Below are 20,726 nucleotides of genomic sequence, written 5' to 3' on the forward strand. Positions count from 1 at the left end.
TGAGGTCTATTATTCACGACCACAACAAGACACACAGCGATCGGGCAAACACAAAAGCAAACATCTCTTCAGAGGGCCCAACGAGTTTAGTCCTAGTTTTTCTTTCACATTGTAAACAGGCCTGGCTGAATTAATGTGCCGAGCCTGAACGACGTATTCATGTTGGCTGCTGTGGATAATCGGAGTGAGTGTCAGGGCCTCTGAGGAGGCAAAGTGAGCAAGTGACAACAAAAATGGAAGTGGAAGTGGAACTGGACAACAAGACCAAAGGGAAAGTCATATGAAAACTACATTCTCTTATTGCAGCAAGTGTTTCAACAGCAGGTTGCTCCATAATCCAAAATTCAGATTTATCTGAAATAATCCAATCACAGCCCTCCAACAAAACCATCTACAGGTTTGTCTCAACAATTTATTATCCCCCACGGTGACCACTGAGTGTACCCGTCTCAAGTCATGCTCACATCTCTACACCGGCTGCCTGCTTATTTTAGGACTGATTAAAAAAAAATATTGATGACTTGTAAGGCGGTGTGGCCCGCCCCTGCCCCTGCCCCGAATCTCTAATCTTTTATCTCTCTATTGATCTGAGATCCTCTGGTCATTCAGGGGTCTAGGTTAAGAACCTCAGAGGAAATCTGTTACTTGTACCTATTGCAAAGAGCTATACAAATAAAGTCTTATCTTACTATCTTAAAAGGGAACTATGCAAGTCTGGTCGCTTTATCGTTCGTGTTTGTGTCGTAGTGCTGTTAAGCATGTTTCTCGTGAGACAAGATCTGGGACACCAGGTCGGTGGCGGTTGTCTTTGCAAGGTTTGTTTTCAGCCAAGAGATGCTCGGTGGAAGGCAGAGAGCCTCCATTCTCCCTGTAACAAGTCGTTTAACCGTCACAATGACACCGAAGCTGTTTAATTAAGGTAAAAATCTTGCATAGGTTCTTTTAAAATTAATATAAGAGAAGATGGCACCGGTGGTGCGGCTGCCTGTTACCGCAGAGCTGTGTGTGTAGATCTACGTGTCGTATGCTTGAATCTAAGTGTCGTGTGTTTGAATTTATGGACAACTGAAACATCTCGCACCCTACCCTCTTCTCTCTGGGATTATGGAGTGGCTTATACTGCTGTTGCCACTTTTACTTCTTTTTAAATAGCATTTTAGACTTTGCTGCTCTTATTCTCTGACATAAGTTTGTAACGGGTTGTGCAATATTGTTGTTATTGTATTATTGTTATTTTTTGTGCATGATGATGCGTGCTTGTGGTCTTGTGTTGTCTTCTGCTGCTGGTAACATTGTAATTTCCTGCAAAGGATTAATAAAGTATCTTTAAATTAAATTAAATTAAATTAAATTAAATTAAATTTAAATTCATATGAAGAGCCAGAGTCCTCTACGACAGTGGTTCCCAACCTTTTTCTTAAGGGACCCATCCTTGAAAACTTTATTAAAATAAATATAAAATAAAATAAAATAAGGAACATCATAACTTCTTTTACATGAAATACTTTATTTTATTTCAGTAATTTAATAACAGCATGGAACAAACAATCAGGAGAACCTGTGTATGATTACAACATATTTCTTCAGAACTTGTACTTTTAAAAACATAATCGTGTTTTTAAAAGTACAAGTTCTGAAGAATATGTTGTAATTTTACACAGGTTTTTTCTCATTGTTCCATGCTGTTTTTCAAAATCATTGTGACTGATACTGCCCTGCTGTATATTATGTATTTAATGTTTTAAAACTGTTGATATTCAATCATCTATTGATATAGGCCTATAATTTATTTGTTTATCTATTTAAATACACAAATAAATGTTTAATGTGGCCCTTGAATTTAGTTGATTTTGTCACATATATGAATTACATGCTTAGCCTACTCATTTATTTAACATTTTAATTACATTAAAATTATTAAACCCCTTAAAATCAAGAGGGCTTCGCGACCCCCCCTGGATCTTTGGCGCCCCCCTTGGGGGGTCCCGCCCCACAGGTTGGGAACCACTGCTCTACGACACAACATGATGATGATGATGGATGATGAACAAGTTATCCCAAAAAAGGTCACAGCAAACTGGGCTCAACAACTACACCATCACTTCAAGTGTCGAGATGCAATGTGCACTTCGGAGGCAGCCGTGCACCTTGTCTGGATAGCAGATTTTATGGACAGAGATTGACCGCATGATCTCCCTCATATTAACGTGCAGGACAGCGTGCTGAGAGAGTCGACCGGTTGACGTCTGCGTGCCAACACAAGCGTTTTCACAAGCATTTTCTAATCCCTACGGTTCTTTCTGACCCGCAGCCACAGTGGTTTTAGATCTTTGTCTTCCGCTCTACTTTAAATGTTCATGCCCACGGACCACGGTTATTAAACACTTCATGCAGTAGTTGATATAAAAACGCATTGCTTTAGGCTAAGTGTGAGTGTGAATGCTTGAGCACTGAACCTGTTTGGTCGAGTTCAGACTCACTGTGGTGTCTGCCTCTTCAGCTCTTTGAGGCTGCTGGCAAAGCTGTCATCTGAACTCTGGTCTGGGTTTAAAACTGGATCTCAGCCACTTGAGAAGGAGGATTCTTGGCCCAGGTCCAGTCCAATTCTTGTGCTGTTTGTTTGCAGTGTGAGAGCAGCTCAGAACAATCACAGGACTGTGTGACTGCAGACACGTGACTGGAGCATGAAACTGCGTGCCATCCATCTGCTGATTGTCAAGTATCAAGGAGGAAAAATATACTAATGTATAAGATGATTTCGTAACAAAATTGTTTAGTTGTTGACTATCTTAAGCCAGACTGTGGTACAAATGGATTCCAGTTAAATTAAGACTTTCTTCAAAATAAAACAAATGACAGACCAAGGAGCCAGGAGAAAGTGGCAGCAAAAAGTGAAAACAACAAAAAGAGCAAAAATAAGATTTGTCTCTCATCACTCTCTTCATAACAGTGTCAACACACCACAAATTCTGGATGATCCCACACACAAACTGAACCCAGAGTTTGAGAGCCTGCACTCAGGCCGACGGCTCAGAACACCTAGATGCAAATTAAATCTGTACAAAAACTCATTCATTCCCATCTCCATTAAGTTATTGAACAGAAACAAAAGCAATAGCACTTTATGATTCCCTCGCCATGGGTTCTTCTACCTACTCACTACGATGGTTTTTAACTGTAGGCTATTCTAACTGTGACTGTGTGAATGTGTTCTGTGTATTACGATGGATTTTAATTGTAGCTATTTCTTACTGTGATGGACGTGTGCAATGTAGCGGCCTGGCGCCCAAGACGAGTTTCCCTTCATGGGACAATAAAGCATACTTAAAATTTAACTTCATCTTTAAATATGAGCCATGTATCCTGTTTTTGCTGTTGGGTGCTATTGGTCAGTGCAGGTGGCACAGAATGTAACCATGGTAACATTGGTCTTAGATCCAAGTCAGCCAGGATGTAAGGTGTCGATGAACAAAACCAGAGCAACAGAGCCAACGCTACAGATGTCTCTGTGAATCTGGACTTGAACTGTGTGGAGCCACTTGTATGACAGACTCATTTTGAACTGACACAAACACAAACAAATCATTTAAGACCATTGATTCACAGATAAGGATTTTAACTCTGCCCTGCACCGTCTTTTCACTCCCCGGTCCCCCAGGAGAAGAGGAATGGCACCGGGGATCCGGCTCGAAGGACCAAGTTATCACCAAGCTCACAACGAGGACCTTGAGGTCAGTGTCTCTTTATTTCATGCAGTGCACAAAATCTCTCACACACAAAGTTGTGGGAGAGGAGTTCCCCCGAAGTTCATCAGTATTTAGGCACAATGCATCGTATTCATAAGACACGTCATATTGCCTGGCAATGGCCACGTTATCTCTAATGTTGCAACTTGCAAGGAAGATGTTTTCAGTTGAAACTTTGCCTCTCTGCATACCTCCACTATCTTCAAGGCCACTTTGCAAATTAAAACTGGACCTAGACTTCTCACAAAACTCTCCTGCACAACAAGATACCGTATATAATCAACAAGATTACATGAAAGCTTCTAGGCTGAAAAACTCCTTCTTCCCCTCTGCCATCAGACTCCTAAACAATAGGAGTCGGTAACTAATTATTTCACACAGTAGCACCACATTTGCACATGCACAATTTGCACACTATTTATTTATTTATTATTTATTATTATACATAGTGCATATTACACACACACACATCATACCTCCTTCTCTCTTCTTTTATCTCTTTTATTATTATTGCTGCTCATTGTTGTTGTTGTGTTGTATTATTGTTGTTTTTAATTGTCCATTTTTATCTAGTTTTTTCCTTATAATTGCTGGCTTTCTATGATGAGGACAGCAAAGTAATAATTTCATTGTCAGGGAAACTCACCTTTCCACTGTGCAAATGACAATAAACACTTTGAACTTTGAATAGATAGATAGATAGATAGATAGATAGATAGATAGATAGATAGATAGATAGATAGATAGATAGATAGATAGATAGATAGATAGATAGATAGATAGATAGATAGATAGATAGATAGATAGATAGATAGATAGATACTTTATTGATGCCATTGCTGGGAAATTACAGTTTGAAAGAAATACAGAATAACATGAGGAGAGGGGAGGAGAAAAAGCAAAGCCCAGACTATGCTCCAATGGGGAGTGTCACTGTTTTTCATAGTCAGGACCAGTCTATCCCATAACCACCACTATTGTCCTGAATTAAATGGTGATATACAGTTGAATCCCTCATTCAACATCATTAGATTAGATTTGTTACATATACTGGATTTATTACTGTCCGATTAACAGTAGAATAAAAAATAAAGCAAAAAAGTCAATTTTAATCCTAAAGTATAATAGCTCAGTGTCCAGTTTACGCTGCCCCTCTGAGACAGTTTGGACGTCAGCAGCATCATCTGCGTTGTGTTGCTGCAGTGTGACAGTGGAGGACAACCAGGCACATACCACTGTGTGTATCCAGTACAGTACATTTACAGTAGGTTAATCAGGATTTACTGCAACAACAGATCACCTTCACTAACCCCCCCCCGCCCTGGCAGTGATTGTTGGTATCGTCCACTGAGGTGCATGCTTTCTGTTTTGGCCTGCAGAGCTGCTAAGTCAGCATCTTGACACAGTGACATATGAAGGGCGGTGGGCTCAGCACTAGCTGAAGGCTGTTACATAACCCATAGGGGTACAGGGGTGGGGGGAGGGCAGAGGAGGCATGGCAAGCATGACTGATGTGTGTGTGTGTGTGTGGTGGGTGGGACTGGGAGGAAGGAGTGGAGCAGGGAGGGGACAAGTGGGGGATGAGGGCTATGCAGTGGTGCAATGCAAAGCGCAGGCCGGAGACGCAGAAACATGCTACACACACCAGCGCTAACATACAGTTATGTAACAGCAGAACAACCGCAGCCGTGGTGGAAGCTGTTCTGGTGGGAGCACCTTCCCCCGCGGCTAACCAGATCACAGTGGATTACATGTCTGTCCTCATGTTCCTCCTCTCACATGCTGACTTACATCTCATACATTTCAAAAGCAAGCAGCGCCATGTGGACGCCGAACAGCACCCTGCTTTTTCATTTGCTCTTCCTTACATCCCCCCAAAAAAGAAAAGAATTGACAGTCATAACATCTACTCAAAACTACTCATCCATCCAACAACAAGAACCAAAAAAGTGGAGAATCTGGACGGTCCTGTGGTGTGGTCACAATGGCAGGAAGTGGCGGCAACAAGGCAGCCAAACACAGCACTAACCGCAATACATCAGCTGCAGTGAAAATAGTTACAAACGGCCGGAAGACTTGGTGCACAGATAAGAGTGGTGTGACCTTCAGGGAACAAAACAACCCTCCAGCTCCTGTGGGAGAACTGGTGCTTGTTGTGTCGGAGGTGGCCGGGCTTCCCCCTCTTACTGTTGCGTTACTGCATTATTATTACTGTGGTTACTTCTCCCTTGATACAGTGCAGGCATTAACAAATGGAAAAGTGTTCATTACCTGCTTATGCACACTAATGTTGGTGTTGATGGCTCCATGTTTCAGTCATTGTTCTGTAGTCCAGGCTTTAATATAAATGCAACTATATTAAAGGGATGGTTCAACATTTTGGCAAATTGGCCCATTGCCATAATCCCTATAGTCATAGCAGTAGGTTTGTTACCTTTAATTGTTGGTGCAAGCTGTTTTTAGAACGGCGGAGCAGAGCCGCAAGCTGCTCAGAACTACACTACGGAGGCTCATGGGATTTCTTGGTTTCAGGGATCAGGGACTGTCTTTCACACTGTGTCTCTCTCTGGTGATTTGGAACAATCTACACCGATCCATACACAATCCAACAACTCCAAAACGCTGTCATGGACAAGTTGTGACCTGCACATTCACCACGCTTTGAGATCATAACAGGACGTTACAAGACAGAGTTGTTTTTGAGGTAAATGTAGAGACTGCTGCTGAAAAACTCAGCGTAGTAAGGGAAACCAAGAAATCCCATTAGCCTCCGTAGCGTAGCTCTGAGCAGTTCGCGGCTCTGCTCCATCGTTCTAAAAATAGCTTGCACCGACAATTAAAAGTAACGAACCTACTCCTAAAACTATAGGGATTATGGCCAATTTGCTAAAATGTTGAACTATCCTTTTAAACACTGTATCATGTGAGCAATGTGAACGGAAAAAAGGAGACCTGTTAATACTGCACTGGATGCGACAATCTGTGATCTGGTGCATCCATACACTTGGTTTTGAGTTCACAGTAGAGCCTGTTATCTAACATCCCACTGCGGTTTAATCTGCTTGAACTATTCCTCCAGGGCATATTTTGCACCAAATAGTGGTTAAAACATTTCTTCATTGAGGATGGAAAACAAAGTAGGAACAATCCAGTCTACAATAATGAATGAAGTTAAGCTGACTGACACTGGCACAACCTACACTGTCTTGTTGTAATGTATAGATATGCATCATTTGATAACCTGCACGGTAAAACCATTGAATAATGAAGATCACTATACAGAAGCAAAGACAGAAGACCTTCCTCATTTTAGTGGAGGTTATTCATGGTGAATGGCAGTGAGGTATTAGTGGTAACAGGAACCACAACATAAAACTGTTTCAGTCAGTTTCTATTTGATCCTCTCTTCAATGATGCACAGACCAAATGTCACCACTCACTACTGGACGGACTAGTATTAAATCCTTAATCGGTGTGTTTGTGCATGTTTGCATGCAACATTAGCATGCATCTCAAACACTGCTGTGTCAATGTAAACCAGTATAGTCTCAAACAGCTGCTAGCATAACTGTAGGCGTGGGGATGTGATGAAATAGTGTGGGATCATGGGAGTTGTCTTCACCACCATTACCATGAGCTCCTCTTGGTTTGGGTTTCTTCAGTAAGGCCCAGTGATGAGGGTCCTCACAATTTAAATGGTGGAAAAATAGTCCCTGTGACAGGCACGAGGCTCAAAGGGGTTGTACTTGATCTCTTACTTATTTATGAGGGAGGTTTGGACATAACATCCAATAGACTGATCACATACACTTTAAAAGTCAGATCTGCTCCTTGGTGTATTGCTGTTATGAGATGCGAAGTGTTTCACTCAGAATTAGGACATATTTTCCATCAGCTGATCACATTGTGACTGACCAATAAGGCTACTCTAAACACAGGCAGTAGCTCTGTGTCTCTGAGGGGCGTTGAGTGCATCAACGTGCTGCTCAAAGCTCTACAGTGAAAATGACAACAACAATGTCACTCTGAAATTAGCAACACTTCCATTATGCTTTGTGCCAGGTATAAGACAGGTCCCAACCAACACTGTACGGAGGACAGAGACGGAGCCCGAGCTGAGGCGGTTGTTAACCTCTGTTTTCATTGTTTCACTGATAACACAAGTCTACAAATTTCTAGAAACTATTGACCTCTGAGATAAAAATGTTCTCATTCTCACATATTTTGATTAGATTAACTAAAAATCAGGTGATAAAGGTGCTGGTTGGCTAAATTTTCCAAGATATTTCACAATAAAGATTTATAATTCTTAGGGATGCATCAATGCATCGGTTGAACATCGGTACTGGCTGATATTCACCATCGGAAAATATTGATGGCAGTGTGTTTATTTGTTCAGTGGCATATTGTGCTGACTCGGAGGAGAAGCCTTTTTTTTACCTCTTTTTTGGGGGTACGTGACTCTGCCGAGATGCAAGAGCACGTTCAATTTGTTAAAGTTAAGTGAGGGAAAATGTTTGTTGTGTGGGAGTAATGAAGATTTCTTGGTTTCCTTTACACAATAGAGGAATAAATAAGTATAACATAGTAAAAACATCGGTAACAGCATCGGCCATCGGCCAATTTGTCATTTTAAACATCGGTATCAGTATCGGCCTAGAATTTCACAATCGCTGCATTCCTAACAATTATTCATACACAAGCGAGCATACAAGGAAGGGAGTGTCCGATGATCATGATGCCTCATAACTTCTTGACGAAGCACAGTAGAATAAATTGTACCACATTTAAGTTTATGCATTTATCTTCACTTTGAGACTACCGATTATAAAGCAGACATTTAGGACATTCCTCCGGTTCTGCGAAATTGATGGTAACATTTGTGAAAATGTTGAGTTCTTTTTATACGTTTTACTGAAGAAAACGGATTCACATCTGATTACACTGTCACCAATGTGAACATCAGTCTGAATCAGACATTTAGAGCAGATTGAGTTGAGTTGTGCAACAGGGCTGGTATAAAGTATCTGACCTGCAGCATTTACCGCACTTCAGGTTCTGGAAATGATCTGCTTAAAAACCAACACACCGCAAACACTTTCAATAAGCACATTCACATTTCAGCTCAGTAGTTCTGTTTCACAGCTGCAAAGGAATCAAGAAAGGGACTTGACAATTGACAATGACAGAGAGAAAGGCAATTAATGTCTGCAGGTATGGATCGCTGTGGATTGTTCCAACTCACCAGAGAGACACAGTGTAAAGGCAGTCCCTGATCCCTGAAGCTTTACATAATGTGATAGCCGGACACCACATGACCACTGAGGATTGCCAGGGATTATGCAAGTGGACGACCCTGTAAATAGACTCCTGAACTGTCACTGCTGTGGCCTCTGACTTCTGAACCTGACTTTTCCCACTAAGATATGCTCGAAGAGCTCGGCAAACAGCTTCGATAATTTTGACTGTAAAGAAATAATGATTAACTGAAAACAGACCTCCAGACCAGTAGTGATGGCGGTAATCAAGTTAAGTATCAAGTTACACTTTGATTAATTATACTCTTCCCTATGCAACCAAAGTCACAATCGTCTCTTGCTATGGTGCAACAGATGACAGGAGAAAACCAGTAAGAGCAAAGGAGCCACACAAACAGATGGGCTGACTGAGTTTACTGACAGACAGACAGACAGACAGACAGACAGACAGACAGACAGACAGACAGACAGACAGACAGACAGACAGACAGATAGAAAGAAAGTCAGTTGTTCCAGTTCTGTCTCTTAATCTGGCACGAGAAAGATCTGATGTTTTCTAAGAAGCAGTGTGGAGTCACAGTAATTCAACACTAATGTGGACCACATGGATGTTAAAGGTCTGACACAGCAGCCAGAAATCACATATTCAGGGACTGTTCACTTCATAAAGTTGCAGTTACTTTTCTTACAAACAGCAACTTGACCTGTGCCACTATCACCAAAACATAAATCCTCCTCGACCCTGGTCAGTTATGGAGTGGCTTAGGGTTTGTATTTTGTATTTTCTATGCAAATGGCTTGATTACAACTAGAATCCTGCATCACAGACATTAAAAACTAAATCGCCACAACAGGTCCAGACACCATCTTATGGGTGAAGAGAACACACTAAACATCAGTCTGAGCCTCTCTGATTCGCTCCTTTCTGTATCTTTCAGTACGTTTACATGACACTTGAAAAAAACTAATTATTGCCTTAATCCGACTATAACTGGACAACTGAAGTGCATGTAAACACCTTAGTCCGACTGATTAAGACACCCAGATAATGAGATTGGAATTCGATTTTCTCCATCATGTATACACCTTAGTTGAAGTATAATTGGACAATGCATGTGCGCTGCTCCACAACAGCAGAGACGGCACCAAGTGGAGCAGAGAAGCCGCCCGAACCCGGCAAAGTAAAGAAAAAAACCCAACATCAGCGCCGATTCAATGCATTTTACACTGCGCGACCATCAAGAGTGTTTTATTTAAAAAAAAAGAAAAAAGAGAGAGAGAGCGAGAGGGGAAAAAAGGAAGCCCGTATCCTATTCTCAGCGCGCATCCAGCCCAGACTGGCGCGTCTGGTCGGGAACTGCAGTTGAGAATTTATTATTAAGCTTACTAAGTTGTTTATATTCAGTTTTTTAGGGGGTGACAGAAAAGTCAACAGGACAGGAGGCGTATTAACCCGCTGAAACAACGGGTGACGCCGCATGAGGGGGCGGACCCCGTCAGTTATTCGATTTTCTCAGTTGCATGTATATTGAGACAAGGACAGAAGTCCGACTTGACGCCAAAATCGAATTTTGACCATAGCTCGATTAAGCTCTGCATGTAAACGTACTGTTTGACCTTCTGACGTCACACGTGCCTTACTGGTGCTGCTCAGGTAGGGGTCTGTCACGAGTCCACAGGTCAAGACTAAACCCCAGAGACCACCTTTAGTTAGTCCCTTGACTCTATACTGACCTGCTTTGTCTCCTTAACCAGGAATGATGGGACAATAAACATTAAATGAATGAGTTTAGAGTGGCATTACAACGAGATTATCTGGGTTTATGAAGTTAGGTATAAATCTATGATACTGTACATAAAAAAAGTATTATAGAAAGTGAAAGTATTAGATATTCATAGTCTGACTCAGACATTTGACCCAGTTCTTTTTACTGTAACTATCTCGGTGAATAATCCAGGAGTGTGTCACAACATGAGGGAGTAACAACAACAAATCCACCCATTTCATAGTGTTCATTCTGAAACTAAGCAACATTCAGTAAGATGTTGTATCCACTGAGTTTATGCTAATGCTTATGTACTATGTATTAGTTTATGTCAATGCACCAAACACTAAATGACTACATTTTGTTTTCTTAGATGACTTCAATGCATCTGTTACTCCACAACAGCTTCTACACTTGAAGAGTTCATTTGCAAAAGCAGATAACTCCGTTTTAAAAAAATTCTAGAATCTTCATTTTTTATTTTTTATTTACATAAGGTGATATCAGTCAAACCAAAGTTGAGTGACTTTGAGATGTAACAAAGCAGACTTATCTCAAAAAAATAAAGTTGTATTGAAAAGAATAATTAGCAAAGAATAATTACAAAGCCTTAGCTCATTTTTTTCAAAATGGCACTTATCTGCTTTTGCAAATGAACTCTTCACTTGTTTTTAATTAAAGCAGAAGTAAGCAGAATGTTTGTGTTAATATAAGTCTTAAATAGTTCTATCTTCCGACAGCAATCACTTATATAGAGTGTTTGGTCTGAAACACGGGTCTGTCAGTCACTCTGCTCTGCTGTAAGCCGAGGAGAAAACTTCTTGTATACTTGCTTGTATCCTACAAGCTTTATCCAATGAGGAGAGACAACGGCATGAAGGGCTGTGTGTGCAGCCAAGGGATGCGTGTGAATGTGGTGACGTAGGGACGAGGGCGGGGACTGCTAACTCCGTCGGCTGACAAAAAGTTAGCCAAAACCACCGGATCACTTACTTCTGCTTTAATGGCATTAAACTAGAACTACATTTGATTATCACGAGCCACTTTTAGTTGGGAGCATAGCGTCCTACTTTCAACGTCTGGACTGTTACTTGTAGTTTTAAAATAACTTTTTCAACACTGCCTGTATGAACCTGTCTTATGCCTTCACCATGAAAACTGAATGGAAAACCTAAAAGGACATGAGCAGAAAAAAAGCATTAACAAATAACAAAGCAGACAAGAGCCGATTATCTGTCAGCTCACCCTTGTTAAAATTTCATGAAGCTTAGTCAACCAAGACTGTGGAGATTGAAGTTAACGCAAAAACTATTTTAATGTAGCTCCAGCCGTGCTACCATTTTCACTGCAATTTTAAGACACACAATGAGCAGCTCTGTGTGTTGTGGCTCTGCTCTGACTCACCAACAGAGAGCAAAATCTCCCTCTAACCAAAGCACTGTGGGAAAACTGAGGTGGAGAGGATCTCACAGGAACAGCCAGCGTGTAGAAGCCAGGTTAAAGGTTAGAAAAGAATCAGACAACATTCAGAGTTCAGGACATTCTGCTCCTCTGGCATCACAATCACACCGCTCCAGACAATCAAAAATCATAATAATGCACCAGCCTGAGACATAACAACACCCGCCCTCTGATAACACGGCTCTATGGTTGGAATAAGTTGGTGTGACATGTGTGGCAGAGAGAGACGAGGCGTACCTGCCCGCAGGGTTATCTAAAGACGCTAGTTAAACCCAATGGTTACCATAGTAAAGAATTTATTCAACACAACGAATTTCAATTTTAGATTCTGAGAAATTCTCACATATTCTTTGTTTAGATTATGTAGGTTAATTATTTATTTAGCTAACATCACTTCTTAATGTATCAGTTGACTGAAAAACTAAGTTTGATGTTTCTAATGGCTTGGAAAAGGACTGTGATGCCTCATGCTGACTTATTCAATACTTCTGTATTGAATAATAATTTTATTGACAACATTAAAAGATCATACATCTGTAAGCAAAACAAAAACACATTAAAGTTACCCACTTTTACCCCACAATTAGTGAGCAGATATGTTCATATGATGCATTTTATTTGAACTCAAATTATAATTAAGAAAGTGAAAGTATAGAATACAGTTGTTTAAGATTATGTGTGGTGTTTTTAATCATAATTTTAAAAGAATAATAATTAGTTAAAGCTGTACAGAAAATAAAATTGAATTTGAGCCCACTGTGGGTCTTAACATTAGTGTAATAACTCATCCATCAGACGATGTAGCCCAAACTTTGTGTAAAATTCTATTTTCGAGTAAATCCGGGATGAAAGTGTGGTATTTTTTTTTCGCATTGGATAATGCAGGCGCATGGATTATACGTCAGCCTGCTCACGATTCATCAGCCACGTCTGAAACAACACACACACACCGAGCTCGGTCTCGCCCCAAGCATTGAATATCCCACCCGCTCAATAACGACCAACTCGTGAAAACAAACAGGACAAACGGCCATTTCTGTACACCTTTAAAAATATATTTTTACCAGTAATTTAAAACCAGGCTGAAACTTGTGCACACCGGCACGGACAGACAGGTGCGTAGGAGAAGACCTGGTGGTCGAGTAACGCGAGAAAAAGCTCCCGCACACTGTCATCACTTGCAGAGGTTTTATTGAGCAACGTTTCGGTCCTGAGACCTTCGTCAGGTTCTAAAGGTGTGTGTGAGGGAGGAGGCGGTATAAATAACCTCGGAACCAATCAGCGTCCTCACGTGACAACACCACAGAGAAAAAGTTACATATAGTGTCAACAAAATATACACATTGTATCAAAATACACATTACATTAAAGAATCTCATACATTAAGACAAAATTCGAATAATTAAAAGTTTTTTAAGGTTTTTTAAGACCCTGAGGGGCACTCGGGGAAACACAGAATATAGAAAAAATCTCTAGAAAAACATCTTTTCGACAAAATATTAAGACAACGATTTAAGTAGCCTACATATATGAAATAGGCATACATGTAAGGAGACCAGTAATTAAAAAAAAAAATCAATTACTAGACATTTCAGGCAACCCCATTTGAATTCCAGGCGACCCCACCCAAGGTTGAAAAACACTGAGTTAGAGTAAATTAGAGTATAAGACACAGGTGACCAGTCATAAATGCTACTTTTTCTCTTACCGTAATACACACACACACACACACACACACACACACACACATGCAAGCATACACGCACACAGACAGACAGACACCCAGCTGTTAGAGATACCATCACTTGGATGACTGAGAATCTTCACCAATCACCTCCAAGTCTCTATTTATCTCCTTGGCACCATGACAACTACAAGCTACTTCTGCCTCAGTGATCAGTGATGTCAACGTGTGTCACTTTTTGGAAGCAGTTCTGAGACGAGGTGGATGCCAGTGTCTGTAAAGGGAAACTGGAGCAGTGAGGCTAATATAGCTGCTTACCAGATCCCGGTGGAGCACCCAGTTGGCATGGAGGTAATGGATCCCATCCAGAATCTGATACAGGAGAGACTTCACCATCCCTCGGGGCAGCTGCATGGGCTTCTTGTTGGCCTTGGAGGCGCGGTGGAACTTGATGATGTGCTATGAGGTAGAGGAAAGAGTGGAGCACAACTTATCAGCTCACACATTTACAAAAAACTGCTCCAGACTAACTTTTTTTACTAGGAGCACAGAACTTAAAATTTTAGGAGCACAAACAGAAAATTTAGGGGTGCACACTGTAAATTGACTTGCAAAGCAAATATTCAACACCACCTGCCACCTGTAATAACAGATACCAGATTGTTTGAGTGTAAAAAAAAAAGCAGATTTACTGGTTGCACATGCGCAAGTAGATGAAAAATATACTTGCAGTGTCTCAAATTTTAGGGGCAGTCTGGAGCCTGCCTCTCACCTTGGTGGTGGCTGCCAATTTATTTACACTATTATGTTGTAATTTGTGCGTATTGTGACTATACTGTATGTAACTGGCACAAAAAAGGTTTCCTGTGTTTCTAGTTCAGGAGAAACACAGAGAGCAAGACATATGGTGCTGTGTTATAAGTTGAAAGGGGGGGCAATGAGATAGCTGAGGGAAGAGGCAGAAGCAGCAGGTCCCAGTGTGGTAAGTGTCATCTTTACCACTGAGGAATATTACACAAATACACGTGTTATGTTAATGTTCACATGGTAATGGTAATCCGCTGAGACCTTCCTCTGGAATATGTGGGAAAACCTGGCTCCATCATGTGTTCATATGGCCCCAGTGAGTAATATATATATTATGGCCTTTTGCTCTCTAGCCTAGTTTATTCTGTCCTAATGGAGGGACTCTCTGCTCCAGCATATGGCCTGTTGATCAGAGAGGGATCACACACACACACGTGCACACAGTATTATAACAAATTGACTCACTGCAATACTATCATCACCATTATTATTTATTTACTTATTTATCTTATTTTATTTTATTAAATTTCTTTTTGAATGTTTCATTCTTTTTTGTTGTCTACGTGTCTGGTTTTGTCCATGTTGTCTTAAATATTGTCTGGCTATGTTGTTCCCCTCATTCTTACTGCCATATGTCATGTCATATGTGTTGTCTGTCAATCACTGAACTTGCACTATAAAAAAAAGAAAGAGAGAAAAAGAGAGGGATCATATCATGTCCACATACAAACATTTAGATTCAGATTCAGACTATTAGAGGCTTAACCAGAAAATTAAGTGCTGAGTGGTAACAATTTATATTCATTTTATTTATTTATTTGTATATTTGAAAGGGATGGTGCATATTTATGAACTTAAGTATAAATTCTTTCAAAGTATGCCAGAGTTAATATAAAGGTAAAGGGTAAAGGTACTTTATTAGTCACATATACAGCTAGTACAGTGAAATTCTTTCTCTGCATTTAACCCATCCCTGAGGAGCAGGGGACCAACTCCAGATTATGAGCCAGTGCCTTTGGTCAGGGGCACTGACTGGAGGATTAACCTAGCCGACATGTTTTTAGTGGTGGGGGAAACCGGAGCACCCGGAGGAAACCCACGCAGACACGGGGAGAACATGCAAACTCCACACAGAAAGGCCCTGGGCGGCCCGGGATTCGAACCCAGGACCTTCTTGCTGTGAGGCAACAGTGCTAACCACTGTGCCACCGTGCCGCCCGACCGCTATTTCGCATCCGTTGTCCTTTGGCAGGTAACAGTTATTAAAACAATACAATACAATACAATCTGTAACAGTATGAAGTGCAGGGGATAAAGTACATGATGTTAACCCTTTAACGGTTTCTGTATCCTGGGGGATACAGACATTTGGCAGGCTGTGGGGGGGAGGGGCATTAAGTATTTGAACTTAATATCATGAGGAAGTCTTAAGGGGGGATGGGTCAAGTACCCTGGTCATGTGACTTTATGGCAGCATTCAAAATTAAATTGATACTTTTATGTCAAACTCCAAAATGGCCACCTACGTGGACAGAGACACTGGACATAAGTAAAATGTTTTTGTTTTTCTTGTTAATTACATTATGGGGGGATTTGTTTTTGAAATTATTGTTCTTTAAAGCAGAAGTAAGCGATATTTTTGTGTTAATATAAGTCTTAAATAATTATATCTTCCGACAGCAATCACTTACATAGAGTGTTTGGACCGAAACACGGGTCTGTCAGTCACTCTGCTCTGCTCTGAGCCGAGGAGAAAACTTTTCTCGTATCCTACAAGTTTTATCCAATGAGGAGAGAGAACGGCATGCAGGGCTGTGTGTGTGCAGCCAAGGGATGCGCGTGAATGTGGTGACGTAGGGACGAGGACCAATAGATCCATGACGAGGGCGGGGGCTGCTAACTCCATCGGCTGACAAGACGTTATGGTGCGTTCAAGGCAGCCCGTAATTCGTGTTTTTCCAACCTGTGAAGTCGTACCAGTTCGATCTGGTACGAGTTCACGGGTCGGAAGTTATGAGTGGCCATTATAGTGCACTTTCACAGGTAAAACAGGTCGGAAAAACACGAGTGGGTTGCCTGGAACGCTACAAAGTCGTAAGTCGTGACTTGAAGCTGTAATTTACGGTTTCAAAAGCCTGCCTGGAACACTAGCTGGAGCATTAGCCAAAACAACGGGATCGCTTACTTCTGCTTTAAGGATAATTTTATGTATTCTTGTTGAAAAATAATGAATAACATTAACACAACTTTGATAAACAGGCATTGAATGTCTGTATCCTGGGGGATACATTGTCCAGATAGGGGTATATAAACAGGCATACAGTAATCACTCTCAGATATACTTATGTTGGGAAGCCTAAACTCTACAGATAATCAATAATATAAAGGTGTTAAAAGTTGAATATGCAGTATTACTAGAATACCACCATCTATTGATCAAGACAGGCAACAAATAATTCGAAGAGGGAGCGAACAACAGTAAAAGAGGGAGGATGTTCAGGTCATGATTAGAGTAGTATAGTGAATTCTTATGTAAAAGATCCAGTGATATGTAGATACAGCATCTGTCTGCAACAAAACATGATGTGTTGTGGGGTGGTGTTTAGCTCAGTGTTGAGGCTATAGTCCTAATTGCAGGCGACCCCGGTTTGAATCCCGTGCCGAGCGGTCCTATCCTCCACACACATACTCGCACACACACAGAGCCACAGAGAGTGGCTAATTAATTGCTTATAATATGTTTTAAAAGTTCATAAATGAAATATTTGATAAATTGGTAAATTTATACCCTAAACGGGCAATGTATCTTGGGAGATACAAACTCTAAAATGAAAAATAAAGGTCATATTTTGACAAAAATCATAAAATTGTGTAATTCTACCCTAGAAACATTAGATAATAACATTTTTTTTATTTTTCCAAAATTTTTATATATGCTTGCCCATTTAAGGGCCCTGTTTATGTGCAAAATGTGTAATCGCAAATATGTCAGTATATCAGTCCATTTGACACTATTGACAACCACACACTGTTTTCTGTTATTCAGCCACCGGATGGCTAGTTCTGAAAAGTAAGTGAGAAGGTTTCGCTACAAGGATACAGTGGTCAACGGTGTCAAATCCCTTTAAAAAAAAATCTGCTGTCGTCTTGTTACCAACTAGCGCCAACGGAGCAGCTCACTATCTGATCACTATCCTGACAGCCGAGTTGTTTGGTGCCGCTTCGCCACACATTGTCCTTCATTTGTTGTCTTTGTAATCTTTGTGTCTATTGTCAAACAAGACAGGGTGGTGAGCAGCAGAGATTGTTGACATTGTTGTCATGGTGTTGCGTAGGGTTGTGACTGACCTCCTTTCCACACAATATGATTGGTTGATGAGTTTATTTTGGTGCGTGAAATCTCAGAAAAACGGACCTTAAAAAAAATTATGGCACATTTTCAAAACCACGAAAAACACGTTGTGTAGGGGCCTTTCAAATCATCCTAACACCTCTATATGGTGCTGCTGACAAAATGTATTGAAAACATACAGCCTGTCAGCAATTACCTGTAAAATACTGTGCACCTAAGGCCAAACGGGGTTCTGTGGCACACCCATTTACATTTTCAAGAAATGAGTTCACATTATGGGAAACATTCATTTACACAATGATGCATTAGTGGAGTGAGACTCACCCAAAGATCATGTTCAGCATAGTCGAAGAGGAGCCAAACCTTTCTGTCGCTGTGGGACAAGAACACTTTCTGCAGGGCGATCACGTTCGGGTGTTTCAGTTCTCGTAAGAGCTGCAAGACACAACAAGGCCGTGTGAATGATTTTAACATTAGATGTGATAACATTTTAATGTACTTTTGCATCGGCAAGGTCAGGAATCACTCCGGCGATCACTGCATTGGGCATTGCCAACATGAGACGTCAATTTGTGGCTGTAGTTTTGGACATGTCCAAAATTGGTACAGTTTTGGTCCTCAATTTTTGACACATTCTCTTATATTTGCAACAAAGACATAGGCCCTGCTCCTGAAATCGCATTGTTTGGTGTGGCCCCTGCTGAGGTGGCGATATCTAGGGTACAGTCGGATGCCATCGCCTTCTCATCCCTACTAGCTAGGCGCCTTATTTTGTGTAACTGGAAATCAGTTAGGCCTCCCACGCACAGGCGCTGGGTGGGGGATGTAATGGCGCATTTGAAACTTGAGAAATTGAAACACTCAATCAGGGGATCAACCCAGAGATTTTGCAATGTCTGGCAGCCATTTTTGAACTACTTTAATCTGGAGTTCCCAGCTAGGGACACTGAGACTAGTACTACTTAATTGACTCACAATCTCTGTAACAGGTTTAAATCTGTACGCTTTATGTTTACTTTCTGTTATTGATGTCATTATATTTATTTATTTTATTTTTTATGCATTTTTCATTTTATACGTGTACGTTTATGTTGTTACTGTTGCTCTATTTTTCATGTATATTGTGACTGCGGTTTGCAGCCTTGTTGACTGTGTTGTATGTATTTGCAGTATAAAAAGCCAATCACAATATTTGAATAACAATTTGTGGCTGTAGAACAAAATTAACTGACTAAACAAAAAATGTTTCATATGTTGAACAGATGAATAAGGAACAACGGGTCAAAGTGTCAATTCCTTCAGCATGGAGGTAAAGATGGGGATTTAGTTATGATTAATGTCATTTACAGGATAATATAAAGAAGACACATTTTAGCCAGAGGTTTCTTAAACAAGACCATTTCTTTCATGTTGCAATATATATATATATATATATATATATATATATATATATATATATATAAAATTTCAAACAAAAGATTTGACCCTTTGTTCTCAAACACATTCCCTTGGAAATGATTCTCTGTTGTTCCAACAGTGTTATGGTGAGATGGGAAATGTAATACATGCCATTTAGGAACTTATAAATGAATGTATTGTAAATTAATTTATGGGAGAGATTCATGTTACACATAAAAGTGTTACTGATATACGTATAATACACCAAGTGGTAAATGTCTGATTTAATATTCCACTATTTCTGCAGTCTTGGTTAACATACAGTATGCCCTTTGTATTCAAATCTGTAGGAGCAAAGAGCAGCAGCTGGAATTATGAGTAGGCTGGTAAAAGTTATTATTTCTCCTCCAGTTGACCACAGTGATAAGAGGGTCGAGTCAACAAGCCAAAGCTACAGTTTCCCAGCATGCATCTGTCCCTTTCACCTGATATCTCCCTCAGCAGCCTTGAAAATCTACATTTTCTTGTGAAAAAACAATAACAGCAAAGTACTAACATATAAATACTGAGAGATATGATATATGGTGCGACATTGAGACAGACTGATTTTCCATTTCACCCTATAATCCCCAGCAACATCCACATTAAGTAATGCAGAGCTGTAAGTCCGATTACTATATTTACTGACCATTACATAAGATCTATTACTAGAGCTCAACCCAGTGAAACATAATACAACGCTGCGATTACGTGGCCAAATTTTAAATGACTTAAATCTATTGTGGAAACTTGTTATGTTTTCCTTTCATTTATCAGTGAGCCCTGGTTTAACAGCAGCTCAAGGTCTCAGCAGAGGCAGATGCATAATGGACGACTCTACTCTGGCTAATGCTACACACTGACTGACTGCGCTACATCGTTCAAGCGGTCCCTCTCTCATTGGTTTCACCCACTCGCATTCGCGCTGAGCCATTCCCCCGATGATCCATAATAGGACAGGCCTCCACGTCTGCAGAGAATCCTACTCAGTGGATGAATTATTCATTTGCAAAGGCTGCTCTGACCCTCACTCTACTTCACAACAGTTAGCACAAGGAGAAAAACAACTCGGATGCTTACATTGGCTTGCTCTTTGCTTAGTGACTCTACCACATTTTGCACATGCTGATGAAGTGACTGATTTCATCTTGATTGCAGTGTTTGTGTGACACTGATAAAGAACTGAATGACAAGACTGAAAGGAAAAACTGATGG

At 40.6% G+C, this 20,726-nt stretch overlaps 1 protein-coding gene across 1 annotated transcript in view; it reads right to left on the reverse strand.

Moving 5' to 3' along the window:
* The window catches only part of cdk19 (cyclin dependent kinase 19), a 62,006-nt gene that overhangs the window by 17,199 nt on the left and 24,081 nt on the right, over positions 1–20,726 (reverse strand). The window contains exons 3-4 of the mRNA XM_085771110.1: positions 18,399–18,509; positions 14,234–14,374 (exon numbers count right to left, since the gene is read on the reverse strand). Of these exons, the coding sequence (XP_085627236.1) occupies positions 14,234–14,374; positions 18,399–18,509 (252 nt within the window). The remainder of the gene's footprint in view (positions 1–14,233; positions 14,375–18,398; positions 18,510–20,726) is intronic.

The sequence above is a fragment of the Trachurus japonicus genome, chromosome 24, assembly GCF_045865225.1.
Source record: "Trachurus japonicus isolate A0001 chromosome 24, Traja_1.0".
Lineage (NCBI taxonomy): Eukaryota > Metazoa > Chordata > Actinopteri > Carangiformes > Carangidae > Trachurus > Trachurus japonicus.